The 19,890-nt window shown below is 41.7% G+C and overlaps 1 protein-coding gene across 1 annotated transcript in view; it reads right to left on the bottom strand.

Annotated features, from left to right (window-relative positions):
* The window catches only part of Fto (FTO alpha-ketoglutarate dependent dioxygenase), a 348,908-nt gene that overhangs the window by 212,435 nt on the left and 116,583 nt on the right, over positions 1–19,890 (bottom strand). Inside the window, exon 4 of the mRNA XM_028788217.1 lies at positions 18,999–19,142. Within this exon, the coding sequence (XP_028644050.1) occupies positions 18,999–19,142 (144 nt within the window). The remainder of the gene's footprint in view (positions 1–18,998; positions 19,143–19,890) is intronic.

Here is a 19,890-nt window from a genome sequence, read left to right as displayed (position 1 = left end):
GTAAGGAGGTGAAAGCATGGACTCATTCCATGAGGTCAGCCTTTCCCTGATGCCAAACTCAGAAAACAGTACAAGAAAACCAACGTGCAATTTCTCAGTAGCACAGGGGTAAAACTTCTCCAAAGACGCTCAGCAAATTGAATTCAACGGCATCCTAAAAGAAGTATTCATTGTGGCCAAGTGGGATGGAAGACACCTTCTACATCTGAAAACCACTGATGCAATGCATCTGATCAAAAAGCTAAGGTGACCTGTCAATCCACGTTGAGTGATCGTAGAGAATGAACCACTGCAGTGTGGGGTGCTGTGTATATATGGGGCAGGAGTTGATAGAAACTTTTCTGCAGCTTTGTTAAGAATCTAAAACAGTTCTAAAACAATGACATTACTAAAAGAAATGACAGACAGACATAGATGGAACCGCGCTGTCAACTGAACTGAATTAAGAATCACCTAGGAGGATGAGCATATTTCTCGCTGTATCTTCAGAAGACAGTTCAGAGAGGAATGGCTAACTGAAGGGCAAAGACAAATGTTGAATGTGGGAGGCAGCATTCTACACATAGGAAGCTGAACGGAATGAAACAAGAGAAAGGAGAAGGTGAGCTGGTTCAACACCAGCATTCATTTTTCACTGCTTCCTGATCATCAAGATGAGAGGAAGCTCACCCAAACCTTCTACGACCATGACCATTAGAATACCCTTCAAAGTGGGCTGCACCCTGCAATGACAATAAACCCTTTTCCTCTCATAACTGGTAACAATGATGAGAAAAATAATCCGTGTGTGCGTGCACACGCTGAGAAGTGCTGAACAAGGTGGGGAATGATGCCCTCATGTGAGTGTGAGAGAGACAGAGAGAGAGACAGAGAGAGAGACAGAGAGAGAGAGAGTGAGTGAGTGTGTGTATGGATTGACAGAATATTTTCATTCTATCACTTCTGATCCTCTACAGAACCCTAATACAATTCTCCAATGCTGAAGTTATAGGGACACACAGCCATCCTTAACATCATATCCTCATAGCTAAACAAGCAAGTATTCTTATCCAATGAGCCATCTCTTCAGCTCTGGAAAATTCTGTAAGGCTGCCTGGTTCATCATCTTGATGTTATCAATATGTAGGCATTTAAGTACATAAAGTTATTCTTCAGTAACAAAGGAAAACTTCTATATGTGGTACTTAATTTAAAAACAGGACGAGCAACTCCCAGCATCAAGCACTGTCCTAGACACAAAGAGCAAAGCAAGGCAGCAATTCTAGTGGAGGTTATGCTCTCAAACTGTGAGCTAAAGCAAACCCTTGCTCCTTTAAGCTGCTTCTTGTCCAGTATGTAGTCATAGCAACAAGGACAGTGACTATGAGGAGTGACCCAGTGGGTAGAGCACTTGTCATGGGAGGACCGGAATGGGAGGAACTGAATGTGGCTCTCCAGCACCATGTAAAAGCCAGGCCAAGCAGTGCACATCTGGTGCTACGAAGATGGAGACAAGCAGATTCTTGGAGCTCACTGGTCAGCCAGCCAAGTCAAACTGGTGAGCTCCAGATGGAGTGAGAGATCCTGGCTCCTCCTGCTAGGAGAAGGGTGACTGACGAAGGCGCCCAGCATCGATCTCTGACCTTAACACAGACCCACATGCACATGCACATCAGCACAGTTATATACAAATCACACACACACGCACACACACACACACACACACACACACACACACACACACACACACAGAGAGAGAGAGAGAGAGAGAGAGAAGCCAGTTACTGCAGTTTTAGTTTAGACAATTTGGAAGGTACTTAGAAAATTCATGTGGCCAAATATTTTTTTTAAAATATTTTTTTAGACTCTGGCAGCTGTACAGGAATAAGAGATGATACTGTGGTTTGGATATGGTGTGAGTGCCCCCTTGGTTATGAGTATTGAAATTTAATGTCCACTGTGAGGTATTAAGAAAGTACAAAATTAATCTTGTATTGGTTGGATGCCAGAGTCTTCAGGAAAGTGAACAGAATTAGGTAAAGTCATTAGGGTGGTACTTCATGATTGAATTCTGGTAACATAGAAAGAGGGAGAAAAAAGGCACACACAAGGATGTGGACACACACACACACATCCACATGTGCTCTCGGCTCTTACCATGTAGTACCTGGTACTATATATCTCAGGACTCCACCAGCAAGAACATTACCAAATATGACCCCCTGATCTTGGATTTCCAGATGTTTGAGATAAAATAAGCCTCAACTTTATAAGGTTAGCCTGCTTTGAGTATTTCATTTTAGTAATGACAATTACCAGAAGACTGAAAATAAGCAAGAGCTGACACTAGGAAACTCATAGTAGGTCATACAGAAGTTGATAGTGACCTTTACCACAGTAGAGTGTCTGGATTACAGAATGATTTAGTGAAAGATAAAGAAGTTCATACAGAACCTCCCAATGCATTGAATAAGTTAAGTAGGAAAAACAATGGAATTCAAATCAACTCTCGGGCTTCAAGGAAAAACTGAATGAAGGTGAGTACTTCAAAAACATTAGAATATGCTACAAACAGTAGAAAACACCAATAAGTTGAATGAAATATCTGTGGTATGCCTAGACCTGTAAGCACAGACATAAACTCAGCAATACAGAAGACCAAAGCCAATCCAACTGTGCAGGTGTGCAGTCAAGCCTGACAAGGAGGGTTGAATCTTCTCTCCTCAAAGGTGCCATCTCTGAGGACTATGTACACACTGGAGCATCTGGTGGAGGCTCTCGGGAGCATCTCTCCTCATCATTTGCCTTAAGGAATCAGAATCAAGTGGAGGAATGAAAAGCAGGAGTCAGAGAGGTCAAGAGGCCAGGCTTCAGGAAAGAAATGTAAGTCTCTAAGAAATGCACAGATACTGTATATCTAATCAACGGCCTTCTCACTGCTGCAACTATAAACACCGGGACCCATAGACATCATTAACATCAAGATCCACAGACATGATTAATATCAGGACCCACAGACACCATTAGCATCAGGACACACAGGCATCATTAACACCAGGACTCACAGACATCACTCTCCAATCAAACAATCCTTTTGAAAATGCTTTCAAATGCCTCTAATTCTGTGTGACAGTTTTGGGTGGGGCACCTTGAATTTTCATTGTAGAACTAATTTTTCTAAAACTCTAAGTCTATCAAAGTGGCTCAATCTTCATGAATTGAACATCTCCTAGGGTATACTAAGACAGTCCCACTTTCAGTCTATTCTTAATAATTTGTAAAAAGATATAATAAACACATATGGACTTGTTGGGGCCATCTGAGACTGTATGTAAAAAAATTACCTCTGACTACAGCTAGAATAAGGGTTTACAGATCATTCAACAAAACAGCAATACAAAAAGCACAGTGGCCGTGGGTAAAGAGTGCCCTGGGTGTCCACAGGAGCCTGAAACCTCACCTCATATATAAAATCCACACACAGAGATGTTTAATGGGCGACAAATCTGGGTTTTAGCATGAACAGCCCACACTCTGGGACTCTTTTCCCCTGTGGAAGCCAAGATGGGTAGTCACCCTAAATCTGCCCAGACCCTGACTTCCTGGGTTTTATAATTCAGTGAGTCACGGAGGTGACTCAACCCAAATTTCTTAAAGTGACAATCAGGAGCTTGGCTCCCGCACTCCTGAAGTCAGTGGGCTGAGGAGTGAAATCCAATCTCCCCGTGCACCCAAGCACTGAAGGTCGTCTCTGGCGCTCACCTGTCCTCCTCATCTCCCCATCTTAGTATTTATGACCTCACTTTCCCCCTCCATGTTGGGACACCCTTGAGTGGGAACATTTTCTGAACTGAATAGCCGATAAGAGGAGGAAGGGAAGGTCCTGGCAAGATGTCAGACTGGACAAAGACACTGGCTGCTCCATTCTCAGACAATCTTCAGTGGAAGATAAGAACACCATAAGCCCTCACAGCACCATGCTTTAGGAAGAGGATCTCAACACCACAGAAGCCAGTGTCTGTGCTAGAAATGAGCTGGGTGCGATTTAGTTAAAGAAGGGCAAGGGAGGTTGGTGCATGGCTGTCTCTGAAACAGCAGCCTGCCTAATAAATAAATGTGCGATTAGATCTCAAGAGGAGTGCTCGCCCTCTGCCACAGAGCCTGGGGAAGCTACAGGTGCTCAGTGGTCAAGGCTGTTGCCAATGAGGGATGCTATGTGCACATAACCACCTGTGCTCAGATGCTGGGATGTTGCTATTGCTAGCCGTGCTCTGAGAAGGAAGCCAGGCCAGCTGAATTGAGGACTTAGAAGATGCCGTGCTACAGTGAGTCGCATCTGATCATACCACAAGCATCCCTGAACAGGAAGACACACAGAAGTCACGGAGCATGCTCCAGCTTACCAACCTGCTGTCTTGGCTATATATGAACACATTTGGCCAGAAAGTTCAGTCTCCCACAAAGAGCCAAAAGAAGCCCTCTTTGTATAAGGATAAAGAGATTAAGAAACCACCGATTTAGATAAAAATACTACAGTTCAAAGAAAAGGAACTATGTTAACTGTCAGAGCTTCTGAAAAGAGGCTCAAATTGAGAGAAAGGCATGCTAGAAAATACTCAACAACTTCCTTAGATGACACTGGATTCTAGAAGATGTTACAGTTGTTAGAAGTCCCAAGCTGATGCAAATGGAATCCCATGAGACTGGAAGACTGCAGGCTTTTGTTTTGTTTTTAACTAGAACTGTTCCATTGAAAACCACAGCTGACACGAATGGCAGAGGGCTTGCTGGAGGAGAAAAAAAATCAACAGAAATAGATGAGTGAGCTGAAGAGATTCCTCTGGAACTCAGAAGGAAATCAAAGGCAGACATGGAAGAGACACAGCATAACACAGAACTCGACCACTGAAACCAGAGAAAGAAAGCAGAGAAAAAACAATGACACACCTGTTTCTCAAGCTGTGAAAAGAGCTGAGTGTTTATAGTACAAATGCTTGACCAAGTACTGAAGTACATTCTGACAAAAATTAAATATAAAACAATATAGCTCGTATCCACTATAATACCAGAATACAGGAGCCAGAGGCAAGTGGATCTCTACCAATTTGAGACCAGCCTCGTCTACATATGGAGTTCCAGGCCAGCCAAGGTTAAATGATGAGGCCTTGCTGGGTGGTGGTGGCGCACACCTGTAATCCCAGTACTTGGGAGGCAGAGGCAGGCGGATTTCTGAGTTCGAGGCCAGCCTGATCTACAGAGTGAGTTCCAGGACAGCCAGGGCTGTACAGAGAAACCCTGTCTGAAAGAAACCAAAAAAAAAAAAAAAAAAAAAATGGTGAGGCCTTGTCTCAAACAACAACAACAAAGAGTTACAAATGCTATGATGGTCAAATTTGTCAACTCCATTAGCTTTACAATCATCAGAGAAATACACCTTGGCGTAGGTCTAGAGGGTGTTTCCTGAAAGGTCTAACTGAGGAGGAAGGCCTGCCTAGAATTAGACACCACCATCCCTCTGACTGAGTTTCTGGAGTAAAGAAAAGGGAAAAGCAAGCTGAGTAGCAACAGCATTGACGCCTGCTTCCTGACTGCAGATACAATTTGATCCACAACCTCAGACATGTTTGTAGCCATGTCTCCAAGCCATGATGGACTCTACCCTTAAACTGTGAGCTGTAATATACCACCCCTTAAGCTGCCTTGCCATATTCTGCCACAGTAATTAGAAAAACCACTAACACAAATGGCACAACGTTGTTGTGTTCACTACAGGTTGCAGTGTAAACTGGGTTAGTTATGAGAACTCCACCTTAGCTGTTCTTGCATAAGCTTTCATTGGCTATTCTTTGGTAGTTTCATATAAATGTTACTGACATGTTTGTTTCAGTCCTACAAAAAGAGTTACTGAAATTTCTGATAGGGATTTCAGAAAATTCTGATTCATTGGGTGGTAATATGGACATATTGATAGAACTGATTCTTGTAATCGATGAACATGGGCCACCCATCCACTTATTTGTGTCTACAATTTCTTTCAACAGTGTCTTACAGTACTTAGTGTCCAGAACTTTCGCTTTCTTGGTGAAATTTATCCTTTCATAATTTTTCAGTATAATTATAACTGGGATTGTCTATTTTGTATATAACTACAACTAATTTTTTATATCTATAACTTGCATTCTTTACTGCATGTATTAGTTTTACTGGTTTTTGTTTTGTTGTTTTGTTGCATTCTCTTCGTAGAGTTGCTCATATCCAGCATCATCTGCAGTCACAGGCTGCTTTACTACTCCTTTCAGTTTTGAAAGTCTTACACTTCTTTATTTTGACTAACTGTAACATCAAGTACCACACTGATTAGAAGTGCTAACAGTGGGGGCAGCCTGTCTTCCCACGTATGACACTGAATGCTGAGTTTGCCCAATGGTTTTCTGCATCTGTTACAATCATCACATGATTTATCCTTTTATTCTATTAATATACTATATAATGGTATTCAATATACATAGGCTAAGCTATCCTAACCACTGTGGATAAATACCAGTAGATCTTGGTAAGTGAGCCTTTTGTTACTGAGTATGGCTTGCTGATACTTTAAGAATTTTTGGTCTGCCTTTCTCTGCTGTTAGGATCATGACTGAAGATCATGATGGATTCATAATCCACATCTGGAAATGTTTTTTCCTCTTCAGTTTCTTAGATCTTTAGAAGGATTATCGTAGGTTCTTTAAATGTTTGGTGTTAAACTGGGCAAGCTCTCAGGACCTTAGCCTGTTTCTGCCGAGAGGCTGTGATTACTGGTCCATAATCATCACCACACATTTGTCGGTGCAGGTTCTCTATTTCATCACGAGTCTCCATCAGTAATGGTGTGTGTCTAGAAATGTGCCCTTTACCTAGGTTACTAGGTTGCGTTGAGAGAAGGTGGCTTTGACAGCAATCTCTTAAGATCTATTTCAAGCTGTAGTACAAGTTGGGCTTTCAATTCTAATTTTATTTCTCTGTTCTTTTTCTTTTCTTAATCCGGCTAAATAAACACTTGTTAATTTTGCTGAACTTTTCAAATGACTACCATCTTAGCTTTACGCACATTTCCCATTGTCTCTCTGGCCCCCATTACACTCATTTCTCCTATGTTCTTTGCTCCTTCCTTCTTTCTGCTAGATTGAAACTTGTTTTTTTCTTTTCTCCTAGTTTCTTGAGATAGAAACTCAGGTTGTTTACTGGCAGTCTTTCCCCCACTTATTATGAGCATCCATTATGAACTCCCCTCTGTGAGGTACTTTGGTTGAACCTCAAAACTTCTGGTATTTTTGTTTCTGTTTTTGTTACTCTAAATGTTTTTAGTTCCTTTTTTATTTCATTTTTAAGAAATGGATTTTTGAGGCATTCTGAAATTGCAGTATGTGTGCCTTTTATAGTATGCATCCTGTCAAAGATTTTTCTGCAATTGTATCATTGTGGTAAAGAAGAAGTTTCTTAAAAGTGTCAATACTTGTTTTGTGGCAAAACATATTATCTAATCTGGGGAACACTTGATGTACACTGTGTAGCCAGTTGCTGGACAGGCTGTTCCAGACTTGTTGGTCAGCTCTACTGGGTTGACATGGTTGTTCAAGCCTGTTGTTCCTTTATTGATTTTCTGTCTCCATGATCTATCTATTATTGAAAGTGGAGAGCTAAGCTCTCCTGCTATTGTATATATACTGCTAGATATTTCTTCCCTCAGTTCTAGTATCTGCTTCATGTATTTAGGTACTCCAGGGTTCAGGAATGTATATTTACAACTACTCCACGTATAAAGGCTTACCAACTTCTTGTTTTTATACATGACCTGTGCATCTCATGAGTTTGTGACATAAACTCTCACTTGTCTGACATAAGTATAGTCACCTCTGCCTTCATTGCTACTTTGCATAGTACTCTTTTGCTGCCCATTTGTTTTCAAAGGGGTATCTGGCTAAGACCAGTAAGTGTCTGGTAGGCCGCACAGAGACCAGTCTTTCCTTAGCTCCGGTTTGACTTTCTGCTGTCTCAGTTATTCGCAACTGACCTAACTGAACACCCACCATCTGGATCATCATTGACTGAGCAGCCAGGCTTCATTTCACTGCATCTCATGACAGAGGCACCGGGTCACACCTCAGCACAAGAAGAGGAGCACACTCTGAGGTCTTTGGAGGGAATCCACGTACACAGAACTTTATTATGGTAAATTATAGTCGTTCTGTACGTTCAGGCTATTAATCAGAAGTTTTATTGCAGCATAATTATAGTTATTCTATTATAGCTATTACTATTAATTTCCTATACCTACCTTATAAATTAAACTATCATAAATTCGCATGTATAGAAAAAAAATCAGGTTTAGCACACCGATGGTTTCAGGCATCCACTGGGTCTCACTGCGTGACTGGGGAGAGCTGCTGTGGTTGGGTTTTGTTCTGGGGAATCCATGCAGCAACCCCATAAGTGGACGTGATTAGAGAACTGAATCCATTTATTTACTACCATTTTTCATTGCTTTATGTTAGCTTTTTCCCTTTCTTCCTCTTGTTCTGGCCCCTATGATATAGACGGCCTACAGTGATACACTTGGACTCCTTTGGCCTTACCCTTTGTGTATCCACCACGTTTCCTAGTTACTATGAGGCCTACATAACTTACAGCAACAACAGTCCAGTTTAGTTAAACTGATAACAAACCATAAGGACGCTGTGCCTCAGTTTCCCCACTCACATTTTGTGCTTGTCAGTTTAGAGCCTTCATATTGGATGCCCATTACTACAGCCAGCAATTCTGTTTTTTTGTGCAAGATAGTACTGAATTTTTATGAGTTACTTATTTATGTAACACAATTACTATATTAGAGAATTTTGAATTACAGTTTTCTTTTTGAATGCCTATATCTTGTCTAGGAAAGAATTCTCCTTACCATTATTTCTGAAAGACAGACTTGTCATGTATAGTACTATTTATTGGGATATTTTCTCTGCAAAACATTAAAAATATCATTCTTCAAGGTTTTTTCTCTTTTCTAAGAGACCACTAATTTCTACATGGGCTAGCCTGCAGCTGCGTCAATACTTCAGCTGATCCCTGGCTCCTCAGAGGCAAGCCTGGACCATGGGTCTAGAATATGGGTGTCTGACCTCGGTTTATGGGAACTAGCCTGGAACCTGGATCAGTAGGAGTAGGTCAGAAGGCCTGGCTCACACGCACCACACTAACTCTAAGAGAGTCTTTGTCAACAGTCTTAGGCCTTGAGCCCAGTTGCCCAGATATGGCCCCTACATGTGGAACACAAACAGGCAAAGAAGCCAACACTAGACCTGACCCAGAGTCTAAGTTCACCAAGACAAACCAAGATCCTGGGTCTCTGCTGGTCATATAGGAGTCTGTGCCAATCTACGATGGGCCTGACACTGGGCAGACTTGGCAGAGTTCCTCCGGGTGGGTCTGCTGCCATGTCTGCAGCAAACCAGATACTCACTTCACTCTCCACCCTCTACAGAGTCTGAGCCCCTCCTCTAGTTCTGAATGGCTCAGCATGAGGGAGAGGTGACAGAAAAACTGAAAAGCCTTTCCTATGCTCCTCCTGGTGTCTTTTCTTCTATGTTCTACTTGGCTGCTGGAATCTCTCCTCTAGATCACCTCATCCATATAAAGACATTCTTCCTGCACAGATAACTGTTCCAGTGATGTTCCAATGACGGTCTTGGGGTTGAAAACTCCTATTTCACCATGTTGCTTGAGTGTAAAAGATTAATTTTATACTCATTTTAAAAAATATGTTATCAAGGAATATTTAGTAAGAAAAATACTGAGGATATGACAGCATTTGGAACTAAATAGAATGCAAATATTGGAGTGATTATATATTTTAATTCCTACAAAATTAAAAAAAAACACTATCAAATATAGGAAAAACTGCAAGAATTTGAATAAATGTTATAAATATTATTGCTAGTTTATATATTCTTACAACTTGTAAATTCTCTAAAATGAGTATGGGTCATACATTATTAATTTCCCAACACCATTTTTCTTTGAAATTTAGAAAAATCATGTTTGAAAGATACAAATGGAAATATTAAATGGAGAGGTATTCTTTACCTAAAAAAAAAAAAAAGGCATGGGGAAGCCTACACAGTGAAGTCTAAGCTGTGCAGATATACAAGCCTAAATGTGCTTCTGTGAGAACACACAGGACCAGGCCTGTGGCCCAGCAGTGGAGTGCCCGCCTGGCACTCTAAGGCCCTGGCTTCCATCCCTAGCCACACAAAACCACCACACAAGACAGAAGCAGGGGCACTCACCTCTGTCCCCTTGTTTTAGATTAACCTGTGGAATGTTTGCTTTGTTGTTGTATTTTAAGGAGAATAGAGACTTGAGGTTAATAATCCATAGCTACTTTCTAAATCTCCGTAAAGATCGCTAATCCTGCTTTGGCAAGCGCCCACCTCTCCCTCTCTTCTTCCAAGCTGTGAGCCTTCCATGAGGACAGAGAGGCTTGGAGAAACTAAAAGGTAAGATGAGACAAGGTGGACTGACAGAAACATCGAACGAAGTTGCTCTTGCTCTCCTCCTGTTTGGCTAGAGCTACCACTCCTGTCTACTCTTCAAGTAACATGGGGGGTAAGAGCTTCCCACGTCCAGTTAATGACTGCAGGAGAGGCAGCCCCAGACACCTCGACTTCTGTGCCTTCACACGCTTGCTGACCTTCTAACTCAGGTCTTATGTCCAATATTTTTTTTTCAATAGTAGTTGAAGAATATGTAAACTGGTAAAAACATTATTTATAACTAGTTGACTTAAACTCTTCTTGCATTTTTCCTCCATTTGATAATATGTTTATTTTTTTAGAAAGTGACTATTGTTGCAATGTTTTTTTAAAATCTCATTTAGTTACTAATGCTTTCATATCGTCTGTAACCATATAATCTTTTACGTTCAAACAAGATGATAGAATAGTTTTAAAATGTCCTGAAGAAAAATCAGAAATCTAAAGAATTAAAGAGGATAATCTCTCTAAATTACATACTAAATTCCTATGTGGAACAAGCCTCTAAGTGGTATATAGTTCACACATATTCATAGACACAAAGCATACACACACAATTTTTCCTGTCAGGAATGATAAAAAATAGAGTAAATATTCCATTTTACCTTTATGACCAAGACATATCATTATGAAATAAAATAAAGCCAATCTTGGTTTTATTCATTCGTGGAAATCCATGCAGTGCACTCATGCATGTGCACATAACACACATACACACAGACACACACACACACACACACACAAACGGTTTCTTATACTGAAAACCTAGGCAACTACCCAGGCTAATGAGGTCATGGATCTTGAAGGAAAACCTACAACTATCACTTGACTAAATCAGCATAGTTCCTAAGTATATTCTAAGTACTTCCACCCTCAGGTAAGTGTATGTAAAGCATAACCAATCACTGAGCAGACAACAGGGGACAGTGTGAAGCCCAGCCCCACCTGACCCACCTGCAGCACAACGGCTGCACCTAAAGCTCAGAGAACATCTCAGAAGAAGGGACAGAAAGACTTTGAACCAGAGGACCAAGACATACACTGTGAGACTGTCTCCTAGAAATGTCAAAGAAACAATACCCATGAATTCTCATCAACATGCCTGCCCAAACAAGCCCAGAACAAGAACAATAGACAACCCAGAAGGCAAAAAACCCACGGGGGTGGGAGGGGACTCATTCTCATCCGCAATAATTGCTTATCAAGTACTTACCATTTCCAACTTACTCTGTCGAGGCTTACAGAATAAATAAACCTAGAACAGCCCTCACACTCCAGAATCTAAATCACAGTCATCTTCAGAACAGTCCAAGGAAGAGAAACACAAGGCCCACGATTACATAATTTGTAGACAAACTATGAAGAGCTTTGCTTTGCATTTAAAGACAAAATTAACTGGACACGTTGCACTGAGGACAAAAACAAAGTGTTACAAGTCTCTAAAGTTCATTTCTGCTTAACTTCCTTACTGAGATTGAACTCGTACCGCATACAATTCTCCTACTTAAAGATTACAACTGAATGTGTTTAGCACATCCATATGTTGTGTGACAATCACAAACTACTTTTAGAGCATTTTTCCTTTCAAAAGGAGTCTTGGGGCCTGGGGAAATATCTCAGTGAACAAGAGCACTTTAAAGGAGTATGAAGATTTGAGTTCAAATGTCACGTGAGTACAGAATTTAAGAGAAAAGTCTGGTGTGGCAATATATGCCAGTAGCCCCAGCCCTGGGGGAGGGCTGAAGCTGGAAGGATCACTGGGACTTGCTGGTCACCAGCCTAGATCCAAGAAAGTAAGGCAGAGGGATAGAGGAGGACACTTGTCATTGGCACCTACACACACATACACACACACACACTGCATACACACACACACACTGCATACACACACACACACACTGCATACACACACATACACACACACACACACATACACATACACTGCATACACACACACATACACACACACACTGCATACACACACACACACACACACACACACACACACACTGCATACACGTATATATCCCACACTCACAGACATACATTTTTAAGAAGGGAACCCTGTACACGTCAGCATTTAATCCCCATCAATATTCCTCTGTGCCTAGGTGTCAGAGCAAAACAAGTATTTCCTGAAGACCTTGCAATAGGGAGTAAACACAGCATATAAAGGTTTCCATCACAGGGCCCATCTCTCACCGGACACCCATCACATGCATAGGAGGTAAAATTCAAGAGATACACCAATGAGCCTGGATATAATCTGAAAGTGTCAGAGAGAGAAAAAAAAAAAAAAAAACAACAACCTTTCAAAAACCGAAGAGCATGCTTGGCTTTCTGTCCACAAGGCACGGTTCTCTCCCAGGCTCTACTGGATACCAGGAAACAGGAAAGCACTTGTGTAAAAAATCAGCCTCTGGCCAGATGTGCAAGAGTGAAAGTTCAGGAGACATCCTCACCCGGGCAGGAAACCATCAGTGACCGCCGCATGCTCTGCCACTACTGAGAAGATGAGACCGCCAGCCCACGTTCGTTCGTAACACCACGCGGCTAGAAGCGTCCTGCCATGTTTCTTCCTTTCAGAGTGAAAGCACACTTGACAGGTGCTCATGTGGCTGTTCAAGTGCTTTCCACTGACGTGACGACTCCTCAAGCTGACCGGCTGCGGCCTCCAGTTAGAATTTATTACTGTTTCCCTTATTCCCTTGCCTCGGCAGAAAGCAGAACATAGCACCTACATCTCAAGGCCCGTGAGAGGTAATAAAGTATAATTATTTTGAATTTATGATTAAGCCATAAATTACACGTGCTTTTTTACTTCAGCTGGTCACTTAAGAGGCTGGGGGAGGAAGGGAAGGGGGTCAGAAGCGCATGACAAAAGCCTTTTGCTTTGAATAAAATGTCTAAATCTGAGCCAGGCCGAGAAACACCTGAAGGATTTACAAAGATACTACAGTCTCCAAGTTAAGTCCTGAGGGAGCCCCCAGTCAAGCTGAGTTAAATCCTAGCGACCTCTGTTATTCCTGCCCACAGGCTGATAGCCTCCAACAAGAGTGCCCATGTTGCCTCGAAAACAGGAGCTGGCGCCGCACTTCAGGTTACACCACATCAAATGTTCACGGTGTTCTGGCCTTGCTGCCGCTAAGCCACAAGTATTTCATACAAGGGGAAATAAATCTAAAAAAAAAAAAAAAAATGACCAGGCTCCATAAGTAAAGGCAGCCTTAAACAAAGTAATACTGCTGCATCCAGCAATGGCCAGATGCTAGCTCCTGTCACCTTCCAGAGCTAACTGGTGAGATTTACCGCTCTTGTAGTTACTGTGTGAGGCGATGGAAATATGCACGTACAGCCATGAGCTGTGTACAGCCATGAGCTGCGAAGCCCACAGAACTTGTGGTCTGAGGCAGGAGAAATGCCTGCACTCAGCTCTGCCCTTGCTCTGCCTTGCCTCGTTGGTTCTCCAGTGTGCCGTGGTCCCAGTCCCAGTCTCTGCAGTAAGTCCCCGTACTTAACATAGCCTGCAAAGCACAGGTCCCCGCGCCTATCCTGACTCCTAACAAGGCCAGAAACAGGGCAGAGGGAAGCTCTCCTTTGACACTTCGACCAAGACTAAGAGATGTGCAGACGCTGTGGGGCCGTGCATGGTGCAGGGAAATTAGACCTAACAAAACCAGGCATTTTGATGTCTACTGCTTCATTCTGCTTTGGCCAAGAATTTTGCTTCTGGAATTTAACAACTAAGGCTTTGAAATAGCTAGTTATCGTAGGAACACTAGATATTTTAAAGTGAGATTCAGCTGGACTTAAGTCATAAAAGAGATAAGAGCAGCCATGACCAGTGACGTTTAAGACATCATGATGATACATTAATGGGGACAGGGGACCAGCAGAGGTCTCAATGTTTATTCACCTTTGTCCCCAAACATCCCACCTCCGCACCCAGCTCCTGGTTAATGAACAGAATTTAGTTGCTGTCCCTTGAAGTGTATAATCTGCTCCACAAAAAGCAAACCCAGTTTGTCTCCACGCACTCGCAGGTCTCTAACTCCCTGGCTACAAGCAGTCTATGGAAAACAGCTGTGGCAGAGTAAATCACCCAACCCTGAGAAACACTAGAGTGTTGGGGGTTGGGGGGGGGTGTATTTTTTTTTCTTTCCTCCTCTAAGTGTGTTTTGAAGTCCTGGTTGGAAAATTAGTGAAAATTGTAAATCTGTTTGCAAATCTGGTCTTGTCTAACTCTGAGATTAGGGCAAAGATTCCAATTTAAAAGTAAAACCGTGACAACCCCATGAAGTGTGTCCTCAGGCACTGCCAACAGGCTTTCGCTCACGCCCACAGCGGTGGATTTATTACAGGCACCCGACACATTCCCCATCAGACACCCCTGGAGTATTCACTTGAGACAGTGGGGTTCAGTCTGTACTTCCTCTGCAGACCAATATATTATTATAAATTGAGCTAAACTGTTTCCTTTTTGTAAGTGCTGTGAGGTTCGGCTTCAGTTATCAGCATAGGCACGGCCATGGGGTTCCTTACTTGGACTTTTAAAAGCTAATGTGAAAGGGCAAAGCTACACAGCAGTTGCTTTTATATATGTTTTTAATTATGAGGTTTTTAAATAGGAGTTTATTTTAGTTTATAACAGTACTCAAAATTCATTTTAAATACCAAATATGGCATCTTCATAAATATATGTTCTAAATGAACACTTTGGGGTTTATGAGTGAAAGAGGATTGTGGAAACCAGTAAAGTCATCTTTGTCTGAAGAAAGGACATAGAAAGTGCTAGATTTTTGTATCCTGAATATCAGCTTCTAAAAACAGCATGGATTTTTGGAGTTTAGCCCCTACAGCACTGAGAGACTGACTCACTGTGTGTTTGAACATGTACTTTCCTTGTAACAACTACATCAGAAGGATAATGTAATCAATTCCATGTCTTAATAATGTGACTAATTAAATGCTTTCAACACTTATCCAGTTATTAAATGAAAAAAAGAAAAACCTTTAAAACTGAAAAACAAAGCAAATCAAAACAGAATACCATCATCTTGGCTTTCCCTTGCAGAGCCATGAGTCTTAGTGGCAAGAAGTGGGCTGAAGTCCAAAGCAGGGCCAGTACTGTAGAAGGGAGAAGAGGGGACTCGGGGCTACCTGGGGTCAGAGAAAGGCTCAGATGTAGGAATGCTGGAACCTGAGAAGGCTCAAATGTCAGGTTCTAACTCCTGACTCTTACTGGCTGTGTAACCTAGGATGAGCTAACTCGGCTTCTTTTACAATAGCAAAAATTCATCTCTCAGGGTTACAAGCAAATTAACAGAATGGTTCACTTGCCACTAATTTCTAATAAATGTGTGTTATTAATAGTATTACCATTCCAGATATGCATTATGAGAAGAGCCTGGGCAGGAACATAGTAATCACATAGGAAACTTGTTTTTATGTTCTTTCCTTTCATACTCTACAGAATCTCTTTTCTCTAGAATGAACATTTGCTGCTTTTTCTTCTTTAATTATGCATGTGTGTCTGTATGTATGTATACAGATATGAGTGCAGGTGCCAACAGAGACCAGAAGAGGTTCTGAAATGCCCCAGAGTTACAGGGAGCTGTAAACAGCCCAAACGTGGTACTCTGCGAACAGAGTACAGTCTTTACCACCGAGTTATCTTTCCTGCCTCCATACTTTTGCTTTTTTAATCAGAAGAAATCATAGAAGATGTTATTAAATACACAAGAGCTAGCTGAGCTTTGATACTGCAAATCCATTTCTCTCATATACAGATAAACAGGAAGCTATTTGAAAAGGCAACATTCTGGCTCTTCGGGCCTCCACATGTGCAAATTATTAATAGAAACTGCCAAAAAAGTATCCCAAGAGATGTCCTTTATTTGGATATTTGGATTCAAGCCAAAGATCAAAATTTTGGGAAAAATATAAAAACTTAAGTTATAACCTTTTTAGACAAATGGCATTCAATAACAGGGATAGAGACTTCAGAATAAAAGTTTGGATCCTGAAATCAAACTGGGGGATAAAGGGAAGGGATAGCCTTAACACTGATGCCACTCCAGAGGTTTCAGCATCCTGAGAGCCAGCTGACAGGACCACAGTTACAGTGAGAGTAGCCCTACCTGGAGCCTGTGGCCAGGCACTCTGGTCTCTGTGCTGCCACATATGAATGGACTGACAGACCTGCACCTCTGACATCCTCCTGGAAGGCTGCTTAGAGTCTGAGGTTGCTTCTGTGAGACAGGTTTGTATGAGAGAAAGCAAAATGCAAATGGAAGCAAGACACTGAGCAGAAGCTACAAACGGATGCGGCACTAAGCCATGTGCTTACTTCCAATCTACCTGTAAACACCAAGGGAAAAGCCTCAGATTGGCCTATTGCAGAGTTACTCCCTCGGCGTTAATGTCATTAGTGTGTCTGTCTGCCTGCCTCATTTGTGCTTTCTCTAATGTGAATAATTTTTTCTCACCAAGGACATCTCATTTTAATATCCATTATGCTAATCAAATGATAAAAGTTTATGTCTGATATTAGGAGTAATAATGATACTTTTCTTTCCTTTTTATTGCTACAAATTTTACTGGCATATATTCACTGTGTACATAATTTGCACAGTATTCATATAAACTGTTGGTCTCTTGTTTAAACAAAAAATAAGACTCAGACTCAGACACTAAGATCTCCCAGCAAAGAAAAGTAGTGAGTATTTAACACTTTTAGTTTTTCTATATTTATATTTACAAAATACCTGTAATTGGGCCAGTTGATACTGGTTGATGTATATAGGGATATAAAATCTCCTTCAAAATTGAGTTTATTTCAATGGTGGAAAAAGTTAAGACTTAGAGAGAAACAGTCCATGAGATACAGAGTTATCGAGAGATTAAGCAAGGTCCTAGACACCAACACGCTATGAACTGAAGTCTGGGAGCTGCTAATGTTCCATTTCACACTGCCAAGTCCCAGGAGGCAAGGAGCAAGATTTACAGTTCTCCAACATCTCAGAATCTTACTCAGTACCTGCAATATATAAACTCTATAGACACCAAACTTTACAGGAAAATAATCCTTACCAAAAACTGATCTCAAGCCCTGGTTCTTCCTAGCTAAAAAGCTACCAGATCTCAGGTCTCTGCAAGTAGACAGGAATGAGACAAACCTGGAACACTCAGCAGGCCCAGCCAAGTAGAAAATAAACTGTAAGAAGCAGCATGTGTGTGTGTGTGTGTGTGTGTGTGCGTGCGTGCGTGCGTGCGTGCGTGCGCGCTCGCGCTCCTGTGTGAAAGAGAGAGTGTGTGTGCAAGCATGCATGTGGGCAAATTGGAGGTGAACCTTGGCACACTTCCTCCAGTGTTCGCTTCATGTTTTGACAATGGCTTCACTGGCTTGAGAGGCTGGTCAGCAAGCCCCAGGGAGCCTCCTGTCTCCTCCCTAGTGCTGAGCTGACGCGGCACAGCACCACACCAGCTTGTTTTCATGGGTTCCCTCTGTAGAGTCAGCCCAGGTCCTCATGCCTGCCATCTCCCTAGCCCCTTCATGAGTAGCAGACAAAAACTCCAGAATATTTGTACATTCTGGAGTGGAAAATAAACTGAGGATAAGTGACACCCCAAATTCCTAAACAAAGCAGCAAAAATCAAAGCACCCCAAACTCCACAGCATCATTTGCTGTAAACCCATAAACACTACTTTCCAAAGCATTCAAACACAAGTAGAGAGAAAGATACTGTGAACATGGCAGCTGATCATGAGAGGAAACTGTCTTGCTGCTCCTGCAGAGGACCAGAGTTCGGTTCCAAGCACCCACATGGAGGGTTACAACTGTTTGTAACTCCAGATCCAACCCTTTCTTCTGGCCTTCATGGGTATGAGACATGCATGTGGTGCAGACATGCATGCAAGCAGAACAGGCATGTAGAGTGGATATCTTCTGAATTGAATGGATACATTACCTGTCAACTAAAAAGCCTATGGCCCATTGCTTAGGCAGGAAATAGAAGGTGGGACATCGGGGAGGCAGAGAGAGCCTGGCATGGGAAGATTCACCTGGGAAGATGTGAAGTACTGACTGACTGGAGTACAGGTAACCAGCCACATGGCAGGATGTAGGTTAAAGTAAGTGAGTTACTTAAGTTATGATTCTAGTCAGAGAAGAGCCTCACTATATGGTCAAGGTATTTGCAAATGTACTTTGAGTCTAAGTCTTATTTCTGGGAGCATGGGGCTGGGAGGAAGAACAGGGTCTAACTTCTACACACACACACACACACACACACACACACACACACACACAAACACAAAATAAATAAAATAAATAAAAATGAAAAAACAATGAGTTACATGTTCATGGGAAAAAATCATTATAAATACAAAATATTCAAAAGTGTATTTTAAAACCCCACGCATGCCCCCACAACCTAGTCCCCCGACCTTACCCAGCATGAAATAGCAGTCTCCCTGGTGAAGAGGAATTGTCAAGCCCGGCGTCTCGATGTCCCACGAGATCTTAAAACCAACGTGCCAAGTGTCGGGATCTCTGCCTTCAAAGCTGCACTCGTCCTCGCTTTCATCCTCAGAGCCTGTTGAGAGAGGGGAGGTGATCAGCAAAGACACACTCTGTCTACATCCCTGAGATTCCAGCTATTACCTTAGAAATTACTGCTATCTCAATAAAATATGGATGTTGCATAGAGTACATACTTTCGTGTCATCATTTTTAAAAAGACATTTAAGAATATTCTTAGCATAGATTTATCTTTTCCACTTAGTAATAACTTAGATAGGGTAAAAAAAAACAGATTCAGAGAAGAATAGAAGACTATTTTGTTCAGTTCCAAGCCAAAAAAAAAAAAAATAGAAAAGCCAAATTTAGGAGATTTCAAGAAGGTATTAATTACCACAATAATGTAGAGAAAAGTGAACACTAAAGAAACCACAGAAGGTGGAGAGGAAACTATGGAAGGCTCCTCTCCAGGGAAACACAGGTCCAAAGTCTCCAACAACTCCCTACTAAATATACTTGAAGAACAGGCCATTTTAGTAGTCACTCCTTACTGCTTAAGAGCTTAGAAAAAGACATTCCCAGATTCATGCTATTAAGATAATACATACTAAAATATAAAAAGAAAACACACGTGTGCATAAACCAATCTCACGTCTAAAAATCAATGTCAAATGTCAAACTAATAAGAACAGAGACTCTGGGTCCAACATCATACGAATAGAGCATTTTATAATCAGGTAAAACTTATTTTAGGAATATAAGGGTAATCTACAAAGTAGCTAACATCCAAAGCTTAACATTTAAAAATTCATCATATTGGGAGG

Source organism: Grammomys surdaster, unplaced genomic scaffold (assembly GCF_004785775.1).
Source record: "Grammomys surdaster isolate TR1022 unplaced genomic scaffold, NIH_TR_1.0 125739, whole genome shotgun sequence".
Classification (NCBI taxonomy): Eukaryota; Metazoa; Chordata; class Mammalia; order Rodentia; family Muridae; genus Grammomys; species Grammomys surdaster.
Note: the sequence above shows the minus strand (reverse complement) of the source record. Positions and strands in the feature narration are given on the sequence as shown.